General features: G+C 45.5%; 2 protein-coding genes across 20 annotated transcripts in view; one reads left to right on the top strand and one right to left on the bottom strand.

The window, feature by feature from the left end:
• Nucleotides 1-21,572, bottom strand: part of LOC119387228 (PHD finger protein 20) — a 70,458-nt gene that overhangs the window by 23,793 nt on the left and 25,093 nt on the right. For 3 of the 9 annotated variants that reach the window (XM_049413428.1, XM_037654549.2, XM_037654550.2), the window contains exons 1-4: nucleotides 6,005-7,031; nucleotides 1,511-1,682; nucleotides 807-891; nucleotides 582-673 (exon numbers count right to left, since the gene is read on the bottom strand). The exons of 2 other annotated variants lie outside the window; for them this stretch is intronic. In XM_049413428.1, the coding sequence (XP_049269385.1) occupies nucleotides 582-673; nucleotides 807-891; nucleotides 1,511-1,682; nucleotides 6,005-6,606 (951 nt within the window). In that variant the 5' untranslated portion in view covers nucleotides 6,607-7,031. Of the gene's footprint in view, nucleotides 1-581; nucleotides 674-806; nucleotides 892-1,510; nucleotides 1,683-6,004; nucleotides 7,033-21,572 lie in introns of those variants that run through there. 4 more of the 9 variants (XM_037654551.2, XM_037654546.2, XM_049413427.1 and 1 more) reach the window with 4 other exon arrangements.
• LOC119385888 (E3 ubiquitin-protein ligase RNF13) overlaps nucleotides 7,209-21,572 on the top strand; it is a 58,830-nt gene continuing 44,466 nt past the window's right edge. For 5 of the 11 annotated variants that reach the window (XM_049413438.1, XM_049413442.1, XM_049413440.1 and 2 more), the window contains exons 1-5: nucleotides 7,209-7,397; nucleotides 10,354-10,517; nucleotides 10,676-10,765; nucleotides 14,831-14,956; nucleotides 21,081-21,198. In XM_049413438.1, the coding sequence (XP_049269395.1) occupies nucleotides 10,407-10,517; nucleotides 10,676-10,765; nucleotides 14,831-14,956; nucleotides 21,081-21,198 (445 nt within the window). In that variant the 5' untranslated portion in view covers nucleotides 7,209-7,397; nucleotides 10,354-10,406. The remainder of the gene's footprint in view (nucleotides 7,398-10,353; nucleotides 10,518-10,675; nucleotides 10,766-14,830; nucleotides 14,957-21,080; nucleotides 21,199-21,572) is intronic. The other 6 variants (XM_049413441.1, XM_049413432.1, XM_049413434.1 and 3 more) reach the window with 5 other exon arrangements.

Below are 21,572 nucleotides of genomic sequence, written 5' to 3'. Positions count from 1 at the left end.
ACCTTAACTAACGATCTTGAAACTTCCCAGGTTTCCTTTAAATTGTGACTGAGTCATCCATTACTAATAAAAAGTTGTCTAGGGCCCATCAGGATCTTTGAAAACTAAGGTTATAATGAGTTTATGAAAAGCTCCAAGGCCGTGTCACCGCAAGTCTTTCGTTTATGCTTCATTTATGGCCTTAACAAGACTCCTTTTTTCTTTTTTCTGGTACAAGCTGCAGCTGCAAAAGCATAGTTTATAAATACAGCTCTACATAACATTCATCCTCAGTGTCCCCTTTCCTGAGTTAAAACATGCTCTTCCACAGTGGCCATCCATCTTTCTCACGGTGCCACGGCGCATGTGCCCTTCCCCTGGCAGGAAAGTCGCAAAACCCTGTGGTAGGGCCTCCGATCTCGGAGGCTTTTGTTCTGGCGAGCCCGGTTTTCCCGGATCACCCTTCAAAGCTCCATCCCCCTACCAAAATGGCAGAGGGCAGCACAGGAATATCACACGAAACTCCATCACATGAAAACTTCTACACTGCTGCAGCAGTTCAACAGAATCCTAAAAATATGAGGAAAGAAAGGAGAGCTTACCACACAGCCTTTTTGATCACTGGGCATCTTTTCAATATTAATTCCCTTCAATGTCTTCACAATCCCATCATAGAAAATTACAGAGTACAATTCTGAAACAAGAAAAATAAAAAAAAGACACTCCTGAAATCTGCACACGAAACTTACTGGTTACAGTGCACACACGTGTAGCGAAAACACACACATGCAAGGAATCTACAGCAGAATGAGAAATAGTCCACGTACCGTCGTCTTTCACCTCTATCACTTTGGCCGGGTATTTCCTGCGGTCGCCCCACCTTGCTAGCACCTCCTCTCCTTTTTTGTATTCCTGCATAATTGCATGCAGCATGTTTCAGTGCAAGGATGTGATGATCATACGTGGCCGCCAAAAAGCGTTCTAGCATTGTGTTAATCCACTATACTACTCTCATTGATACTGCTGACTGCATATACACAGAGCTTACTGGTGACACCAGTCTAAAAATTTTTCTTTTGTCTAATACAAAACACTTTAACCGAGTCATATTGTACGAAGGACCAGAAAAAAAAAATGACGAAAGGAAAAGGTGTCACAAATGTTAACAGCAATGTCATGTCAGATAGACAGCACAAGATGGAACAATCATGAGGAGAAGCAAATGAACAAAGAAAAAGTGCAAACAGAATACTAATTCATAGGGGACCCCACTTTCAGTTTATAAGAGTGCAAGTAGAGATTATGGAACACATTGCAACAGGAAGAAAGGTAAGTTTCGATATTTCGTCATATAAAATATAGGCAACACTTGCGTGCATGTTTACACATTCGCTCATGCAAGCAAAGAAACACATACACAACAAATATGATCTCCCAGAAAGTGGTACAACACTAAATAGAAAAGACCATGCCCAAATAATGATGAGACATAATAGAGGCAGAAGGTCGAAGTTATCAGACTGATTCTCACCGATTTTTTGTAACGGTGCTTCTTCACTTCCTTGCGTGTGTGAAGGTTAGCTGCAAGCCGCAACCGTGGACTGTCCATGGGGAGCCATTCGTCATAACGAGAGCTCCAGCCCTCGAAGTGGATGAGCACATCGCCATTCTCTTCGTCGACACTCACAACCTTAGCAGCATACCTGCAGCACAAGGACGCCAAGGCTGTTATTAGGGGAGCTAGATCACACGAACACAACACCTAGCAAGTGAGCAGCGGTTGAATTTCGGCCAACAATGTTAGCGCCTCCGAATGCAGAAAAAGCCTAAACCTACCCGGAATGATCAAGAGTAACTGAATAAGAGAAAGCTAAACCCAACGTTTTGACAAGTGTATTTGTCTTTGACATGACAACAAATGTCTTCCTTCACACAGTGTATATATGTCTTTCCTACAAAAAGAAGTAAAGAGCAAGGTGAAAGATTTGTTGTGGCACCAATACTTAAACCTATCGCTAATCTGAAGTGAGAAAGCAAAGCCACGCAATTTGCTTATGTTTTCACCTTCTGTTAACGATTGTTTCTGTTCACCGGGTATATATAAGAGCATTCTTGTCAATAAAAATTCAGTTGGAAGTCAGAGCTTGTCCCGTCTTTTTCCTGTCCGCCGTGTGCTCTTTTCGCGCTGTTAACCGTAAGTATGCACAACCAACTAGCCCAGTCAGCCACTTTATTAAAGGGGTCATGAAGCACCCCTTGGGCTTGTTGAAAAAACACATCCTGCAGAAAGCTGACATGGCTTTGAACTGCTCTGCCAAATGTTACAGTCGTGCGCGCCGCGTAAAGGCCACAAGCGGAGCGCGAAGTTGCCGTTTCCTCAGGCGCCCTCTTTTCAAACAGAGGCCGGTTCTCACTCTCGTCGGTGGGCGGGGCGTCTGCACGTTGACGTTGCGGATCTGCCAGTTTACGTCGCAAGAGACATAGCATGCTTATTGGCTGATAGCCGACGTAAATCAAGAGCGGCGTTCAGATCAGATGCGCTTCTTGAGTAGCGAATGCCTGAAGAAGTTTCAGAGGCTACAATGTTGATGTAATTTGTCATCCCAGATGCTTTCGCAGGAACAGGATTTCTGTTCTTTGCACAAAGCTTTGTGTAAACACTGTAGTAGCTCCCAAACATGCAATGGCAATTGTGCAACCATATGCACAAATGGAAAAACTCCTGAGGGACCGTGGTAAACAACACTGCAAGCAAACATCTCCTAATGGATCTCTTTATAGATGCAGATAGATTTTCTTAATCATACAGTTTTGACATTACATTTCCATACACTTTTTTAAAAAATCTGCAGTGGTAGTTAGCCACTAAGGTGTTGCGAAGCTAAGCTCAAGAATGTAGATTAAATTTCTGGCCATGGTAGCCACATTTTGGTGGGAGCGAAATGCAATAACACCAGTCTACTTAGATTTCGGTGCATACTAACAAAACTAGAGGTGGTCAAAATTAATCTACAGCCCCCATTACAACATGTCCCATAATAATATTGTGCTTTCAGCACAATTTAGCACCTGAAGTTAATATTTAACTCCTGTCTCCATGTATTGTTAAAACTGTAACAAACTTCAAATGGTTTTTAAGAAATCGGTTGGCATTAGAATCGGAAAAAAAGAAAAGCTTACAATATTGGGACTATCATGAACTACAAACGTATTTTGTGCAAAGCTACAGTTGAAACTCAATTTAACGAAGTGATGACCATGCTTGAGTGGATTCAGTTAAATTGGGGAAGGGATTGTTTTGGTCCTTAGAAATCTAGAACTGTAACGTAGCAATCCCCAAAAGTTACTGCAGCATGGCATTTGCCACTAACAAATGCCTGCACGTGTGAAAAGTCCACGAGAGCAGCCCAGACATTGAGCCTCCCATGTCCGTATTATGCAGACCAGGTAGGTATTCACATCAAGCTACGACAGGCTGCTCATAAGCTAAGTCAGGGAGAATAGACTCAGTGCTTGTGCAAGCAAGCTGACAAGCAAGCAAGTTGCAAGGAGATGATCAATACAGTCTTTCACACAAACCATGAAATAACGAAAGCAACTACCACAACTTTCTCGCGGAAGCATTTACAGGGACAATAAAGCACGGCCACCAGAAGCACTATCTGGTAAATAAGAGCACTAGTGACTGTTCAGTCCATTGTTCGGCGCATGGGCACAATGTGCAGCCTCGTCAAAATAAAACTAAGGTCATGACCAGGGCGGCTGCGCATTTTAACTCATTAGCATTAGAGCGTACACTTGAAGAAAAACCTGTGTCAAAATTAGGAATTATTCTGAGAAAAGCTTTGTTAATTTGGGTTGATGACAACAATGAACCCTATAGGCACCTACCGGGGAATGAAAATTTCCTCGTTAGATAGGGAACTTTGTCGAATTGTGTTTAGTTCGAATCGAGTTTTAATTGATTAACGGTAACAGCTTCTGTTCTTCATTTTTGTTTGCAATGAAGTTTGTGAATAAAATAACCAGGTGTCACATTTCGTAAAAATTCATTTCACTTTACACCCCTTTCGCTCGTTATGAATTTCAAGCAGCTGTGCCGCCATCATTACCAGGACTAGCTGCTTGGCGTAGTCGATGATAAGAAATGAAGAATGGAAAATGTGAAATTGCTGGGGTTGCATGCGAAAACCAAGATATGATTACAAGGCACGCCATAGTGGGGGATCTATGCATATATTTTCGACCACCTGGAGTTCATTAATGTGAGCCTAAATCTATGTGCATGGACATTTTTGCATTTTGCCCCATCAAAAACACAGCTGCTGAGGCCAGAAATAGAACCTGCGAACTTGTGCTTGGCTGTGCATCTCCATAACCACAAAGCTACATCCTGAGCTACATTTCTAGGTATTCATCTCTAGGTATCCATTTTGTCACTCTAACAGACCTTCGGTTATCTGTCCTTCGCATTATGTAATAACCTGCCCATACGTGCTTATGGTAGGCATAACTTGTGGCTATGGTTGACGCTTCCAGACATGACAGTTTCTTGGATATAGTAAAACTAAACCTTACTAAGATAAGTTAAAATACTTGATGGTGCAAAATGCAGCAAAAACGACCGTGATACAATTGAGTAGAATAAGTAGACCACTTTAACAAAATATGTAATAATAAGCAGCTGCTATAAGTTGAAAAGCATGATGAAATGCCCAGACTAGACTGCTAAATGTTTCACCAATTGTAGCATTAGGTATTGGGCACCAAGAATGCCATTTGCAAAGAATATGCGTGTGATGCCTGTGCGCACTATACAGCCGAATACTCTCCGAGGTGCATTACTAATCTGGAAATCTGGTCTACAAAAAAAGACCTGCTGTCCTCTTGCAGAGTAACTGAAGCAAAACGACTCAGTAATAACATTACCATATAAAATGTTCTTCAGGCAAATGTTAGCTTAGACTAAGCTATCATGTAATGTCGACCACTAATATTTGGCATGCTGGCATGTTGTGTTTAGCCAGGCAAAAACAGATGCCCTGCTCCATTTTTAAAGTGCTACCCACATCGCCCAGTCATGACCTTCATCACATGCACCCTCAAAGCACAAGAACGCATATTCTAGTAACATAAGACAACATATTCATCTGCTTTGGCGGCCTCGGATGATCTGCAAGAAAGCGGGAGTGCTACCTTTGAATGCGTTCCGTCTAAACAAAGCACTATGCTGCCTGGCTCCGAGTTCGCTTTGCAGATGTGTTAATGAGAAAGCTTCACCTCCGAAAATGTGACTCGCAGCATCGCCAAGCTGTTAACATGCTACGGCGGGCGCGTGCTCTGAAAACCATGTCGATCATCGGCGTACGACTTCAAGGACTAAATGAGCAGCGAAATAAAACTGCATTCGTGAAAGGTCTACTGCTCTTGGTTACAACAGTGCGTATGCGCATATTTCTTTTTATGCACGCTATGCAATAGCGAATTTCCGGCTAACTTTTCGCCTTTGTGAACGATACTGCAGTACAGAGAATGCAAGTCGAACACTGCAATGCTTGCGAGTAATCTTTCAAACCCTTACTGTCTATTTCCAGCTCCGTGGAAATCTTCTACTATCCACAAAGGACACAAGCGTACCTCGCGAGAAAGACCAGCAAAATAGCAGTCACATTGGAAACTTTTATTAAATAAACCCTTCGCTTATACGAATGAATACCGGAAAAGCCATAAGACAACCGTCGTTACCTAATAAACGAGCGCGAACACACACTAAGGTCAGTTTAAAGCAGATTAAAAAAAAGAGTTGCGAGACCTACTATGGAACAATCTCGTCGTCTTTGTCGAGTTTAGTGTTAGCAGCGCTCGAAGTAGCCATGGCCTTGCGCTACAGCGAAACTACACCACACTCGGCCAACAAACTATTCTGCTGTAGCGTGTTTTCCTTAGAACAGTGTTTGCCCCCCAGTTTCAACTGCGCGATGGTAGACAAAGACGGGTGGAACGCCATTCGCGGCGGCCAGCTCACCATTTGTCCTGGAAATCTCTCGCCTCAACACGAGTCCCCGGAGCGTAAACTGGCACGCATCGGGAACGCCTCCGCTTGTGGCCACTGGTGCTACCGGCGCCGCTCTCGGCATCCAACTCCGATTTGTCGTTGGAAGTTTCGGCGCACCAAGGCTTGTCGTCTTCGCTTCGGCTCTCACGAGACGGTTCACCGGCGACGTTTTTGCCCGCAGACGCGTCGCCTTCGGCAACGCAAGCACTTTGTTTCGTATCCTCGTCCAAAGCGGACGGTACTACATTCGGCTCAGGGCGCGCGCTTTCCGATGCCACGCTGTTTGGCGCCTTTGCGGTGCACTCGCCGCTACCTTCGTCACTTTGATCGCTGTGCCGTGTCGAGTTGTCATTGCTATCCAACGTGTTTTCGCCGACAGCTTCGTTGGCCGTGTCGTCGGTGCAAAAATGGCTCGACGTATAAGACGACCGGCTCTCCTCCATCACGTTTTCTGCGGCACTACCTGCGCTGGACTCCGTAAGGAGCTCCAGGTGGCCAGAAAATTGAGGAGCGATGCCTTCGGTGTTCTCGACGAATCCGTGATTGGCATCGCACGACGATTCTTCCATCATACTGAGGCACACCGTTCACGACAGCGCACGTAGCACAACTCAGAACTAGCCACTGTCACTCACAATGACACTGGAATCATAACGGCGCAGGAACAAGAGCGCAACGCGAAGGAGCTGTAGGGGCCTTATGTTATCCGGCAGAGAGTGCTTCTTCGGTCGGCTATCCGTCGGAGATGCGAACGGGAAGCGGCTCATCAAAGTCGGCATTACTCCGGTAACGCAACGTGGTGCGCACAATGGTCGTTTTGGCGTTCTACAGCGCCGACGTCTTTTAACGCAAAGGTTGATCAGTAGTTGCTCATGTCCTCGTCGACAGCATCCACTAAACGAAAGAAACGGTGAACACACAGTCAACCACTGGTACCAACAGCTCACGCTGAGCAAAACACGCACGGACAAGAGAAAACCGCCATGACAGAATACGCGCAACTTTTGCGTTTTATCAATCACGCCTAATTACGCAACCAGAGTCAAATGAAGCGTAATAAATTATTCCAGTGATTTATTAATAAAATTTATAACTCAATAAACTTTATGACGTGTAATAATAGTTACTGAAAAGCTGCTAATTTTCTCGTTGGCGTGCAATATACAAAATACGAAACTGCTTTCGCTCGCATCTCGCAATGCCCTATCACGTGGTTAAATTAGTGCGGTTTTTTTTTCCTGGTGAGCTTGGATCGCAAACAAGACTTTGCTTTCGTGACTTTGTGTGTGCTTGGAATTCACCGTGTGTGAATAGTCACAACTAGAACTCGAATGCGACTTGCAAACGAAGACTTACTCCTTCGGTGAGCAGTTATGGTTCTTGCGTTAATATTTTTTAAGCCTAATTCACTTAGTGGCCTTGGCACCTAGCACCCTAGCAGGCGTCAACAAATATCATCATTCGGTGTGTATCATTGTCGTTGCTGCTTTCACAGCAATGTTTGCCTTGTAGACTCATGTGCTTGTTGTTGCGTTAACCTTAAACAAAGTTGACGTTTGGTATAGAGTTTGATCAGGCCTTCAGAGGAATGACGTTTTCGTGAGTTTCCGTTGTGTTCTCTACTGTTGTTTGCACTACGTTACCGAAGTTGATGCGCTTTTTATGTGGTTCCTGTTAGCGTGGTCTTTTGTTTTAACTTCAGAAACAGCTTCTCTAGGTGATCGCGCCAATGTCCCGATAAACCGAGCGGCTCTAGCGTCTGTGAGCGGTTGTTGCATCTGCGCATGATCTCTATGTGTACGAGGAAGTTGCTGGCAGTCGCGCAAGTTCTCTTGAGGCAACGTTCCTGTCCCTCTAAGTCATGTGCTGAACAGACCAAAGCTTCATGCTGTAGAGGTGGGTAGGCCTACCGCACAGCGATGCTGTGGTCGCCTAAGTACAGCACTTCTCGTTTCTAGATCTATGCTTGCACAGCGCGCATGTCACGAGCTAGCTGTTTCTGCATGAATATTTTGGATAAGGTCTATTCACAAGCAGTCCGTATTGTCATAGTACTATGTACACTTCTTTAACTGCGACGATAAGCTTGTCGTTCTCCGCCTATCCGCGCTGCTGTGAAGTGCGTGTCGTTTTTTTTTTACCCGCGGCTTGATAAGGGAAGCTCGTGGTCGGGGATATTTTACTGCGGCTCTTTAGAGCAGCGTACAACAGTCGCGTTTAGCTGATTTTACGCATGGTTATAGTCTCGTGATCGCTTCTGGTAGCGTTGTCTTTTCGTTCACTCTACTAGACGGCGTCAAGAAAGGATGAATCATGCGATCTGTCCACAATGCTAATATCTGCAGCCTGCGTGCCATTTTGAATGATTGAGGTGTCGACAGTGGGTTTTGAAGTCTACTTCCACAGCAACAACTGCATTCGTAGCATTTTACGCGAACAGTCGCACCTGTTTCTTTTAGCCGATATGGTGTGAGAGATCAGCGCTGTGTAAGTTGTTTTATTAGCAATAATTTTCCGTGCTACAAGTGCAGTCGAGAAACATCTCGTGAGGTTTTTGAAAGGATTTCTGAGCCGCATACAAAATCGCAGATCTTGAACTATGCAAATGATCTGAAATTTTCTTCACTGTTTGAAAACCAGCAGCAAAATAACTTGGTTGTCACAACTCTACTGTTTTGTCGATGCACAGGCTGATGCCTTCATCGGAGTGGGCTCCGTAATAGTTAGACGCTTTTCCAAGCCTTTTATTGTCACAACATAGCTTTTATGCCTGATGTCATTCAAATGGTGAAAGTGTTGCTACTGTTCTGTACTGTATTCAGTATCACTCTGCTGTGACGTAGTGGCCCTGTGCACAAATTCAATATTATCGCAAAGGCTCTCTTTAACACCAACTCACTGCAACAGCATAGATCAAAATGAGTGAAAAGACTAAGCTATGGAATTTATTAGAACTTTTGTTCATCTGTACCAACCTAGACACAAACAAGAAAAACTTTAAAATTTACAAAGCGGCGCTGGATTTTGGCATGATATAAGAAAATGGGATGTTGTCCTCAACTTTTTCTGCAATTAATTGACCTCTTACTGTAAAGCTGAGGAAAATGGGATTTTAGTTATATTTCTATGCAAATTCATTCAGTGTATCTCTTAAGTGGCCCACTAAATGTGTGTGATGTGAATGTAATTATTGTGCAGCTCATATTTGTGCAACATGATCACTTGCAACAAATATTAGCACAACAGGAGTTTCGTTCTGTGTAGCCTGTCATACTGTGCTGAATTTTTTTATGAGAACCTGATTTTCTCAAACATTCTGCACTCTGCAAATAATTGAAGCTCCCACAAACTCCTTGCATTGTATGTTGCACCAGTGCTATGGCACTTGTCTGAAGAACTTGTGTGACCCACATACAGCACCAAGCAAAACAGGTGGATGACCCTGGCCTGAAGAAAGGGTGGCTGATAATGAATAAGAATGGCTTTCATCGGTACCAAAGGGCTCAAGTGAGATAGTCATAGGCAGCATGTTGGTGTCTGTTCTTTTGGTCTTCGTCGTTCCTCGCGCTGTACACCAACATGCTGCCGTACCAACTAGCCCAACTTTCAATACTAGTCATAGGCACCCCAGAGCGATTCATTTGTGTTGTGATTGGGGAGTGGCAGTGAAAGTTTAGATGGTTTTTAATACATTGTGCTATGTAATCGTTAAAAGTTACATGCACATGGTGTGAAAGTGTGCAGTTCACTTGCATTATAATATCTGAAGCGGTTGTTTATGCAGTCAAAGCTGCGTGGAATTGTATGTCTGAGTTAAGCTGCTAAGTACAGATTATTCGAGAATCATTTACAGCCTATATCCAGGACTTTGAAAGAACCATTTTAATGAAACTGCTCATAGTGAACAGCCACAAGAAACACATGCTACGTGTTAAGCAGAATGGTAGTTTTTGACCTACTGAGAGACTGTCAACTTAATTTGTTGATGGGACATATTTTCATTTCTTATAGCATCGCGCACTGTTTGACAAGATGATGACCTTTCGAACAGTTGCATGCCATGGAAATTCTGTGGTGTGATTGTTCTGTTCGACTTTGCAGCATGACATTGTCGCTCTTCACAACTGTTGCAATGATCAGTGTACCTTGATTGTTGCTACAGAGCTTTGTACAAAGGTCTGTTGAGGTGACATTTGGCATTGTCCGCGCGTAAATTTAGCCTATAATAAAAAATAATTTTCAGCTGGAGCTTTAGTAGATGCGGTCTTGTCCTGACCTTGGATCTTGTGAACTTCATCGCTATTTCTTTTTTTGTCCAGGAGACTCCCATGCGACGGCAAGGGCAGGCAGAGCCGTTTGTGCTGACGGTGTGATGTTTCCTCACCGCAGAATGCCGTGCCACATCACCATTCTCTATGTATACAGCATCATCAGCCTCACGGCACTTTTTCACGCAACGCTTGTTGCGGCCGAGATTGTTGCCGTAAGTTGGTTCTTTGTGTCTAGGCCTGTGAAGCATACTCCCGTGATAGTGATCAGCTTTGGTTGCTTAGTGTGTTACCTGTAGTAGCGCGCTACGCAAACAGCCAGGCAAACCTCTCCAGTTCTCATTCAGGAACTGCTCTCTGTCTCTATTTTCAGATCCCTCACAGCAATTCCACACCAGGGATAAAGCACTTCTTCGATCAAGAGCTGAGTTTCTCAGCTATGGTGCCTGATGAAGGAGTTCCTGTAAGTAGCTAAAACTGTAGCCTTGTGACTTCCTCATTTCTTGCAATTTGACACCTTCGGCAAACGGAAGTGATAAGATCTCGTGATTTTTGGCTTATGTGGAGCACAGAAAGCTATTACTGTCGGCTGGATGTCATGTACTGAGGCAGCACTTTATAGTGCATTTCTTATCTTCTCCACATTATATATCTTTTCTTTTTTTTTTTCAATATTTGTACAGTCCTTGCAGTCAGTTTGTGATCACGGATGTTGATGAGAGATGCCTGTGTAATCCAAAGTAAGGGAAACGGGACAGGAAAGTATGAATGAAAATAATGCAGCCAAAATTTGTAGTAATTGTCACGGGGCAAAGCATTGTACAGATCGTTGTAGCATGTGACAGTGACGAGGCATAGCTGGTGGGGCACATGCATCCATTGCGAACTAGTCCAGTGGGTCAGAAGTTTTGGCATTACCCTTTTACCATCACACAATGTGTTGTTGCATATGTGAACAGGCGTTTATCGGTTCGCGAAATGGCTGTTTGACGTAGTCGCAAGAATGTGTCAACCCTGGAGGTAGTCTAATACAGAACTGTGGTTTAGCGGTGAGAGTCCAACCAAAAAGATGCACCAAACTACAAACCTTGAGAAAACAGGAATGCAGGTTGCTTGTTTTATTAAAGGAATGATGGTGTTTATCTTGTATACTTGTTGCGATGAGAATATTTAGATGCGGTGTGTCATTCTACTGCGTAGCTGTGCAGGGAAACGAGTCAGCGATCAGCACACCTATGGAAGTAGTATGTAGTTAGAAGTGGGGCTTGTACTAGCTGACTTGAGTGTGACATTTATTAAGTTTGTTTATAGTGAACCTAAAATCTGGCAAGACCTGGCGAGGTTTTGCAATACTTGGTGAGACCTGCTGACGTTTCATTAGGCCCTGTGTAGAGTTTCCCAAAAAGTGCATTGCATAAAAAAATGGTGAGGGCGCTAATTGTTACAGAATCTGTACATGTAACTCAGGGTTGTATGAGGTGAACAGTTGTGTGAGAGAGAGAATAAATGTCTTTAATTCTGATGGTCTAGCTTTTCTGTCCTCATCAAAGCTACCATGGAGTATTGCGACTTGAGGATGTCTTTAATAATAAAATTTCCTTAAAGGGCCCCTAAACCACCCAGCGGTCGAAATTTAGTTGAGGTGAGGAAGTTGTGCTCGAGTTTACAACGAACACGTAGCCGTGAGAATTTTTCGAAACGGTGCCGTAATAGCCGAGTTACACGCGTTTGATGATCGAAACGCGACGATCGCTTCTTTCCCTCTTTCCTCCGTTACCCTCTTCCAAAACCGCTTTGCCCTCCTCGCTGAATGCTCCTCTTCATCTCGCGTGGCATACGTCACCGCTGACGCCCTGTTCGAGACAGCGTCTACTTCCGGTTGCCGCGACTCCGGCGACTCCGACGCTCCAGCTCGCCGTCAACTCTGTGTGGTATCTGGGTGCACTGTTCGTTGACTAACCGCTGTTGCTGCCGTGCCGGCCCGTGCCCCTACGAATCGTGCCGGTATGGACCCTGTGTTGCGCGCATGCCTTCAAAGGATCGCCAACGTGATGGGACCCGTACGGGGACACGCCGTGCCAGACCACCTCGGCTCGAGATGAGTTCACGGAGCTCATCAAACCGCAAGGCGTGGATGTGTAATTACGCTAGCGACTTGGCGGTTGCGTTTTAGTCTGTCCGGCATTAAAGAAAGCGTCACGTAAAACCAAATAAAATGTCCCCAAGCTGGCGCCAGGTCAAGTGGCGCCAGCTATGGAGGATTAGAAACAACTAACAAACGCGTAATCTATGTCCTCCGAGCATTCGGAAGCGCCCTTCTCGACTCGCTAAGCCTACAGCATTGATTATTTTAGTATGGCTCTCCAAAACGGGGCTGAATCGGTACGAATACTTTGCTGTCGAAGCTTAAGGACATGAATCTAAAGCAAATGGAAGCATCAGTTCGGAGCTTACACGCTACAGAGCACACGGCGGCCACTTGATAGACTTGAGGTGGACGACAACCGCTTTTGGCACTGCGGCCATGTTTTTCGGAGGCTTGCCGGCGTAGTTTGCCGTGCAAGTTGGACTGCTGTCGCGCGTGCGGCGACGGCCGACATTCTGCGACACCGCGCCGTTGCAGCAGGCTTGCCGCTAGCGTGAGCGGGCCCTTACGGGCCGCAGATGTCGATTCGCAAGCGGCAACACGACCAAGAACAGCAAGGTGCGCACGAATAGCTGTTTGCAGAGTAACCGGAAGTCGTCGGTTGTCGTTCGGCCAATCGCAAGCATCGAAGCTGATAACGTCATAGTTTCACTGGTGATGTCACACATGTCAGTGGCGGGAATGGCGGGGACCGGAAAGGAGAAGCTATTGTTTTTTCGAAATTGTGGCGCGCCCGCGACCTGTAGCGCTGCGGCGTGTGGCATCGTTGATCGCGACGGCATTCTGCACGCGATGCGCTTGTTTACTTGAAATGTTTGGGAAAATGTCGGAGGGGGTTTAGGGGCCCTTTAAAGACTGAAACTGAAAGGCAGGGCGGGCAGGGAGCAAGCCAGCTCTGTAAAGATGTAAAGCGAAAGTTGCCCTGCTTTCATAGCCTGCTCTGTGAACGTTCATAGTGAAGGAAATTATTCCCATTAGTCTACTAGTGTGAGCTTTCTGTATTTCTTTTTCTGCATATCTTCGATAAGTTAGCGTTAGCACATCCACAAGTTATTAAACATTGCATGAGGACAGGGGTAATGCTCTCTGCGTATATGATAAATGTATAGCTATACGTATATATTTGTATAAACATACCATCCTAAACACACATGAAATTTGGATATGGCACTTTACAAGTATTCAGTGTGGGAAAAAACCTTCAGGGTGCCTGTCATACATTGATACACATTTGAGCCATTACATCAGTCTCCTGCAGGCACGTAGGACGACTAGGTCAATCTGACCTCCATACAATACGTTACAGGAGCATGTGACGCAGTCAAACACATCGCCACTAGCACTTGTGTTATTTCCTTTCAGTCATTATCACCTGGGGCAACCTTTGTCTCACTATCTTGCCTAATCAGTCAGACATTCTTGGTCATGAATGCTGCTTGTGCCGTGTATCAATATAGTATTAGATATAGAAGTTTGATGCTTAAGTCTGGGTGCTCTGTCCTCCAAGTGCAAGTGTCATTAAAGGGACACTAAAGGCAAATAAAAATTTGTCACAGTGAAAGGTCAGTGTTTGAGAACGTCTAAAACGTCAATATTATCAATAGCAGTGCTCTAGCAATAGAGAAATTAGGGTCAATGTAGGACACTTTATGCGTCAGCGTTCTTGGAACGAGCCCAGTGACGTCAAGAGTCCCGAGTAGAAATTATCACTAGTACTCAAGCTACTTATGATAAAAAAATGATCATTCCGAGCTTTCCAAGATGTAATAAAATGCTGCTTGTGCATTTCTGTTTGATTCAGGGAAAAAAGAACATGATGTAACATTGGAGAATGGCGCGGGTTGTGGAAAAGTTCCGTTGTCGCAGGGCTGCGCTCCGCTTGCGCGGTCGCATCTGAGTGGTAGTCTCGTTATCGCGTACTGCTTCGTGTGCCTTGTGCGCTCATGAAAGTCACTCTAACGGAAAGTTCGACAAAATGCTGTGTCCTTGTGATGTTGTGTAATGTACCCTTCTGAGCAGAAACCACAGTGTCGGCTGCAGGCAGTAAAGGCGGGCAACGTTGGACAAGGCAAATGACACGTCGGGAGGCCTTTTCAGGCGTGCAATTTAAAGTGCACAAACGCTGTGCGGACCACTAAAACATGATTTTTATTCAAAACAAGCGTTTCCTTGGCACGAAACAAGCACTGCAAGCTTTCTGGAACGCTATTTCAAAAATTAACGTCGGCTTAACATTTGCCTTTGGTGTCCCTTTAAGTACACCCTGCCCTTTCGACAGAGGGCATTCAGCGTTGTTTTTTTTTGCTTTATTTTATAGCAGTTCTTTTGGTTTTGCAGTGCATTGACTGAGAAAAAAAATTTTTCTTGCACTTTCACTTGCAGGGCTTGCTAACCATTGCGTCACCTTTAGCAGCATGTCAACCGATTGCCCCTCCACCATTTCCATCCAATGACAGTTTTGCCTGGTTTGTCCTGATCGCCAGGTTCGAGTGTGGGCTGTCGGACAAAGTGAGTGTGACATAGTTATGCTCGAAGAATTGCTGTTTTTTGTGGTGCTCTATGAAAAGAACACGAGAGATTATTTTTGTAGCGTTAGCTACACTTGCCTAGCTGGAGCCAATTTTGCGTGGATCCTCATGAGCCGTGCTGCGCATGCGCGAGGATCAGTGATGTCACACAGCTGGCTCACCGGAGCCGGCATCTCATGCGCTCTCCGCCACCGCCGCTGCTGGTCTGCGCGTTCGGGAGGAGTGGCGTCGTAGCCACGGCAGACACGCTGGTGCCGGCGCGCGTGCAGACTCCGCCACCAGCGCGTGCGCAGACTCCGCCACCGCCGCGCGCGACTCGCCGCTGCTGGTCTGCGCATTCGAGAGGAGTGACGTAGCCATGGCAGACACACTGGCGCCGGCGCGCGCGCAGCTATTCGCCTTTGCTGTGCAGTCGGCGTCTGACACTGCGCTGGAGCCACTTGATAGCGCCTCTGACTGGCAATTGCAGGTGGGTAACGCCATGGAGGAGAGCGCAAATGCTGCTCAACAGCGCAGAAGAGCCGAGAAGCTTATCTCTTCGGATCCCAAAGTAGTTGCCTGGCAATTAGCGGTTGAGCGTACGAAGAATGAACAGAAGAAGGCTAATATTCCTAGAGAATCTGGAAAGCTAAGAATAAAACTGAACCTTTGCTAATGCTACGTATATCCTGGCATAGCCGAGCTAAGCCACTGCAAATTTTTTAAGCCAGACGTTGAAAGATGAGCACAGAGGCAAGTAATACAACATTGTTCGTTGACCTTCATCCTTGTCTTTACATTGCTTTTGGTTGTCATATAATTCTGCTTGTGTGCTTAACGAGTGTCACTAATTGGCTGCTTATCTGTGAATGACCCTGCTTCCTCGTTTCAGAAGAGTGACTAGCCTGTTGCACTGATGTACACCCGTGAGCAAAAGTATATGGACCACGGAAGTGCAAGTCGAAATCGCTTTCTATGCTGTCTGGTTGTGAGCAGTCTGCTGTCGTGAGCATTGCTTTGACGGAATAACTGGCGATATCATTACTCTGACGGAATTGATCAGAGAAATGCTCTCAACAGCAGACGGCTCGCCACTAGACGGCGCAGATAGCAAAGGTATGCGGACGGCAATGGTCCGTACACTTTTATTCACAGGTGTACATAGATAAGGGTTTTGCAAATGCAGAAGCCATAACATTTGTTTGTCAAAGGCTAATATACTTGTGCTCTAGTATTTTTATTGGCTGATAATATGGGCTTGATGGGGACTGTCTAAATGTTTTCATAACTGGAAGCCATGAATACTAATGGATTCACCAGAAAGTAGACCTGTGCGCCGGTCCCAAAATAGCTGGCAGCGGCACGCCGGTGTTTGCACCTCCGGTGGTGGTGCGTGAACGGCGCGGGGTTCTTGGGATCGCCAGCGGTGGGCGCAGAGGGGGGGTTATATTCAAGAGTTGGTGGGGACAGAAATTCGTCCTTTGAATTTCGGAAAAAATCCGTCTGTTTCGCCGAACAGGCGAAGCAGTGGTTGCGATAGCAAAATGTCGTAATGTCATACGAACTAAGGCTAGCAGCTAACTCTTCTTGGTCCGATCTCGCGTAACTCTACAAAGCGCTGGTGTACCTGAATACAGCCGCTCACGGGAGAGAAGTGGTTTTCGTGGAGTTTGTTGTATCAGCTGTCACAGCAGGAAGCGGTGAGATCACAGTGCGTAGAGGGTATACGACCCGTTTGCTGTCATCTGCCGAGATAGCGCGCGCGCAAGCGCTCACGACCGCGCCCTTATAGTCAAAGTTCACTGTTGCTGCTCGAGCCACGCAGCCCCCCACCCCGGCGTCCCTTCATGCTCCTTCGCCCAGCAAAACACTGGCGGGCATTTCCCTTCTGGTTGAGGGGCACTTGACGGCAGGGCTCACACGCGGGGTGATGTTATTGAATGCATTCTCCGTGTGACATAGATGGCCAGCTTGTTTCATCTCTGCTTCAGCCATGTTCCTCACCAGCGCTCGCGAGCTTTTACTCGCGGGTACAACATACGATGCGCGAAGGGATGTTATTGATTTGGACTTTATGCGGAACATGACGGCGATGGTGAAGACCTGTCCTTAGTGTCAATATAATTTTTATTGCGATAAAAATTATACAAAAACTGTGGAAGCGGGCTCGTCTTTCTTTTTGGGGAGCTGCATCGCCTCCACTGTAAAGAGTTCATCCATTGGAAGAATCAAATAATCCGATGCTTTTTCCGTTGGTTTCGTTCTCGCCTTTTATATTGTATCTCCGCGCCACATATTTCTTCATAAATGACGCATACCATGTCAGCACTAAGTGTTGAGCCTATCAGGATTTCGCGCTTGTCGGCTACACCCTGTTATCTCCACTTGCGCAGTCCGAAACGCCCAAAATGGATCGAAATTAGTTGATTGCGCACATTAGTCATGCGAGACAAGGAAGAACAGTTAGGCGACTGCATGGCAAAACAGGGTGGCAGACACTTCACAACTGATATTTTTCGTATATGGACCAATCGAGAGTATGTGCCCTAATGATGTCACGCTAATCACCGTTCTGTTGTCACGAAGTGCACCAAAAAGACAAGAAATGCCAAGAGAGAATAACGCGCTCTGTATTTTCAGAGGCTGTTTTGGGGCTCTCTAAAAAGACAGGGTGTGCAAACACGGACACAAGAAAGTAGTCAACACACCACAAAATCCGCTAACTGAAAAATTGTACAGTGCCGGAAAAGAAGGTAGACACAAATACTTATCTGCGCATTCCCAGGCAAGAGGCGATACCTATCAATCAAGTGCGCGTGGTGGTCTATGTGAGCGATGACTGTTCACTCTCTTGATTTTTCGCTTGTGTCCGTGTTTCCACGTTGTGTATTTTTAACATGAATACTGACCAACCAGCTCAGCTGTTAAGTTTTTCATTGCCTTTACTTCTATATTTATCTGTCGATTCGTTTGAGTAAAAATGAAAGGAAAGAAGTGTACTGACGCATTGATGTACATTACTTGTCTATATTATTTATCTATGCACAGCGTACTGAGTCCAAGACTCCACGAATATGCTATCCAGCGAGTTGCTTTGGCTGAAGGACGCCGCAGCGTCAGGCAATAGTACTCGTGAGATTTCTGGAGGAGAGAAAGATACAACTTCCGGGGAGCTATTTCTGAAGGAGATGTACGCAGTCCATTTCGGCAGAGCGCATTCAGTTTTTTGAAAAAGCGGTGTGCCGTGATGGCACGTTGCTCTTGACCACATCGACGCACCGAACCCGCCAGCACATTCGCATTGTACTACATAAGAAGAATGTGAATGAAATGTACAGCAACAGGAACTTGTCAAGTCTGAACTTGCACATGAATGTGTCCCAGATGTTTGAGAATGATGCAGGGAATGCGTACCGACCTTCACAGGTGTGTTAGACGGGCCGCCGCATTAAACCTAAATCAATGGCTCACGCGATCAGAGTTTATGCACGGCCCCTGAGATGTGCGCCCAAAAGCTGGGGGCTGCGCTCGTCGCGTTGAAGCGCATTCCGTCCCTCTCATCTGTGTCAAGACTTGTGAAAGCTTTGTGACGTCAAAATGGGGTTGCGGAAGAAGAACCGGAATCAAGCAGTGCGCTGCTTGCCGAACTCCAGCCTATCAGCAGCAGCCGAAATGGACCATTCACTAGGGGAACACATCGAGAATAACTCCCCAGCCATAAAAAATGAAACAGAAGCATACTAGGAATTGTGACCAGAGCATGGAGCACGAGGGGGGAGTGGGGTCGGAGGAAGTTGGCTTGTGGACAAGGCGCGTGGGCTTGTCAATTTTTTTTTTTCTGACACGAAAGTGTTTTATGCCAGGGTCCACCAAGACTTTCACGACGTATTTCCGTCACGGAAATACGTAAGCAAAATGAGTGCCACCAGATGGCCAAGAAAAAAAACTAAGAATAAGTTCCGTTGTAGGAGTTGAACCCGTGACCTCTCGTTCCGTGATGATGGCTGGCGGGCGTTTAGCCCACTGAGCTACCGCCAAACAGATAACGGAGGCTACATGAACATGCCTTTTATCTTTCACACTTTTCTCTCACAGTGCTCTTGGATGGATGGATGGATGCTATGAACGTCCCCTGCGGGGACGTGTGCCACCTGGCTCGAAAAAAAAAAAAATGCGCTGTTGCTACGACTGTCCCATTAGGCGCGTTTCCAATAGAAGTGTAATTTTGTCAATGCTTTAACACACCACGAGGCGGTGGCTTTTGACCAAGCCTCGCTCATAGCATCCATCCATATCGAAAAATAGCTCTCCAACGCTTGCATGGCTGTTGCACCGCGTTCCCTGCTCGCCCTGTGAAAATCATACCTTATTATGCTCCAACTATGTGGTTGTGGATAATGACCTTGCCTTTCTGAAAGCCCGCGCCCGTTTCGGTTGTCCGCAAATGCCGTTTCCGCTCCTTCACGTTGCACATTTGCGGTGCTTTGTGCTCAGTGTGCTCTGAGGACCGTCCGAATAAATCGGGTTGAGGCCTCATATCATATGACCGAATTAACCAGAGTTTGATGCCATTAAACAATGCATATGCTGGCCGTTACCAGAGAACATGTCCGAATTAACGCGTGTCGAATTAACGAGCCTTTACTGTATACACTTATATACACAGATTCGTCAGAACATAGGTGTGTTCATTGCACAAGTGGCCAAGAAAAGCCTCCAAGTGCATTGCTGCACCAAACCTACATGCGACCTTTGCACTGTCATGTTGTAGCAGGTCAACAAAAACAAAATAACTATGCATGCCAAATTTCAATCTCCTGCAAGAATGAACAAGATTGACTGCACTCTCATTGATAGCGTAGTGATTGCAAGTTTCTTTGCCACAGTCATTGTCTGGCACTTCATTTGCTTCATTGCCACTATTGTCCGCACATTGTGACGCTATCATCAGCACAGACATTGGTGGTAAAGTTCGTATCATGCGTCATGATAGTAAGCGACAAATGTTCATTGATAGCACGGACTGCCATTGATACACGAGAAACATATACATTGGACAAATGTGACAAAAGCAAAAATGTGGCTTTGACTTGGCTATCCAAAAGAGGCAGAAGTTCGGAGGAAGATGGAAGCTTGCAGGGATGAAAAATTTGTCCACACGAGGTGTCACTGGAGCCAACGTTTTGACAAGCGGACTTGTCTTCTTCAAAGCTGCAACTGAACTGGTTGCAGCCTTGAGGAAGACAAGTCCGCTTGTCGAAGCGTCGGTTTTAGCACCACCCTGTGTTGACGAATTTTTCATCCCTTAAACTTGCCTAGTCGCATGGCTGGGGTGCAGTTGGTAATGTGCATCACTACATTTTGTGCTCAGAGGCACTAGCATTATATCAAGCTAAACGAAAACACTGCACATCTCACCTTAGCAGCTAAAATAGCATGATCTCGTGCAGGTGGAGTCCAAAATATTGGCTGTTCTAATAAATTGTGTCTGTGCGGCAAGTGGCCCTGCCGCAAAGTTGTTGAAGTAACAAAGCACGTTTAAATTACTGCTTGGTGATGGTACAGAAAAATCGCTAATAATGGGGTTGAGAGTCGTGGATATGTCTAAATATTACTTCGCTTAAAAAAATGCGAGTTGCAGGTTTGTTATTAGCATAATATTAGCAAAGACCAGTGCCGAGTGGAACCACCTTCCCACCTCCATCGCCTCCATTGAGGACTTGTCATCCTTCAAGACTGCACTAACCGATCATATCTTAAGCCTCTAATAACCGAGTATTGTTTGAACATGTATTCTAATTAATTTGTTGTATAATTGTGTTCTGTTTTTACTGCATTTTTTTATATTACCCACCCCCTCTGTAACGCCTTTATGTGCCCTGAGGGTAATGTAAAGAAATAAATAATAATTTGAAGCTCAAGTAATGCTATAAATAATTATGAAAAATTACACTTCAAACATGAATAAAGCAAGTATACTCGCTCCTTTATTTTTGAGTTTTACTGTGTTCTCTAGTGTATCATCTGTCATTGGTGGGTAAAACTGCTTTTCAGAGAGCGCTTTTATAACTTTGATATTAATTTTGAAAACTTAGTACCTTACCTTTGCGCACTTTTTTTTCCAGGCACGTTTTGCCCAAGAGGCAGGATATGATGTGGCTGTGATTTATGACCGTAAAGCGCACAACAGTGGCCCTTTTGAGACCCACATTACACCGGAGCCCAAGTACTACCCCGTCAGAGGTACTGCTATCTAACTACACATTCTTATCTGGTCCATCAGCACCTGTACCATGTGTCATTTCGCTGCATTAACTTTTTTATACAGCCAGCGTGTATTCGAACTCTCCGGAATCACAGATTGCTGTTTGTGTTTGAATGTGCCAAAATATATTTATGTTGAGGATTGTGAGCCAGAACTGAAATTAAACTTGGAGCACGTGAGTTCGATCTCAGTTTCTCGACAAGCTGTAGCCATGTAGTGAGGGATTTAGCTGAGCCCAGTGTACTATATATTCCATGGCGCATTTTCAAACTGTATTGGAGAGCTGCGGGGCCTTCACTGTTTTTGTTTGGCTGCCGGGAGCACTGGGCAAGTTCCACTACATGACAGACAA

The sequence above is a fragment of the Rhipicephalus sanguineus genome, chromosome 3 (genome assembly GCF_013339695.2).
Source record: "Rhipicephalus sanguineus isolate Rsan-2018 chromosome 3, BIME_Rsan_1.4, whole genome shotgun sequence".
NCBI classification, from domain to species: Eukaryota; Metazoa; Arthropoda; class Arachnida; order Ixodida; family Ixodidae; genus Rhipicephalus; species Rhipicephalus sanguineus.
The sequence above is the reverse complement of the archived record's forward strand: the minus strand, read 5'-3'. Positions and strand labels throughout refer to the sequence as shown.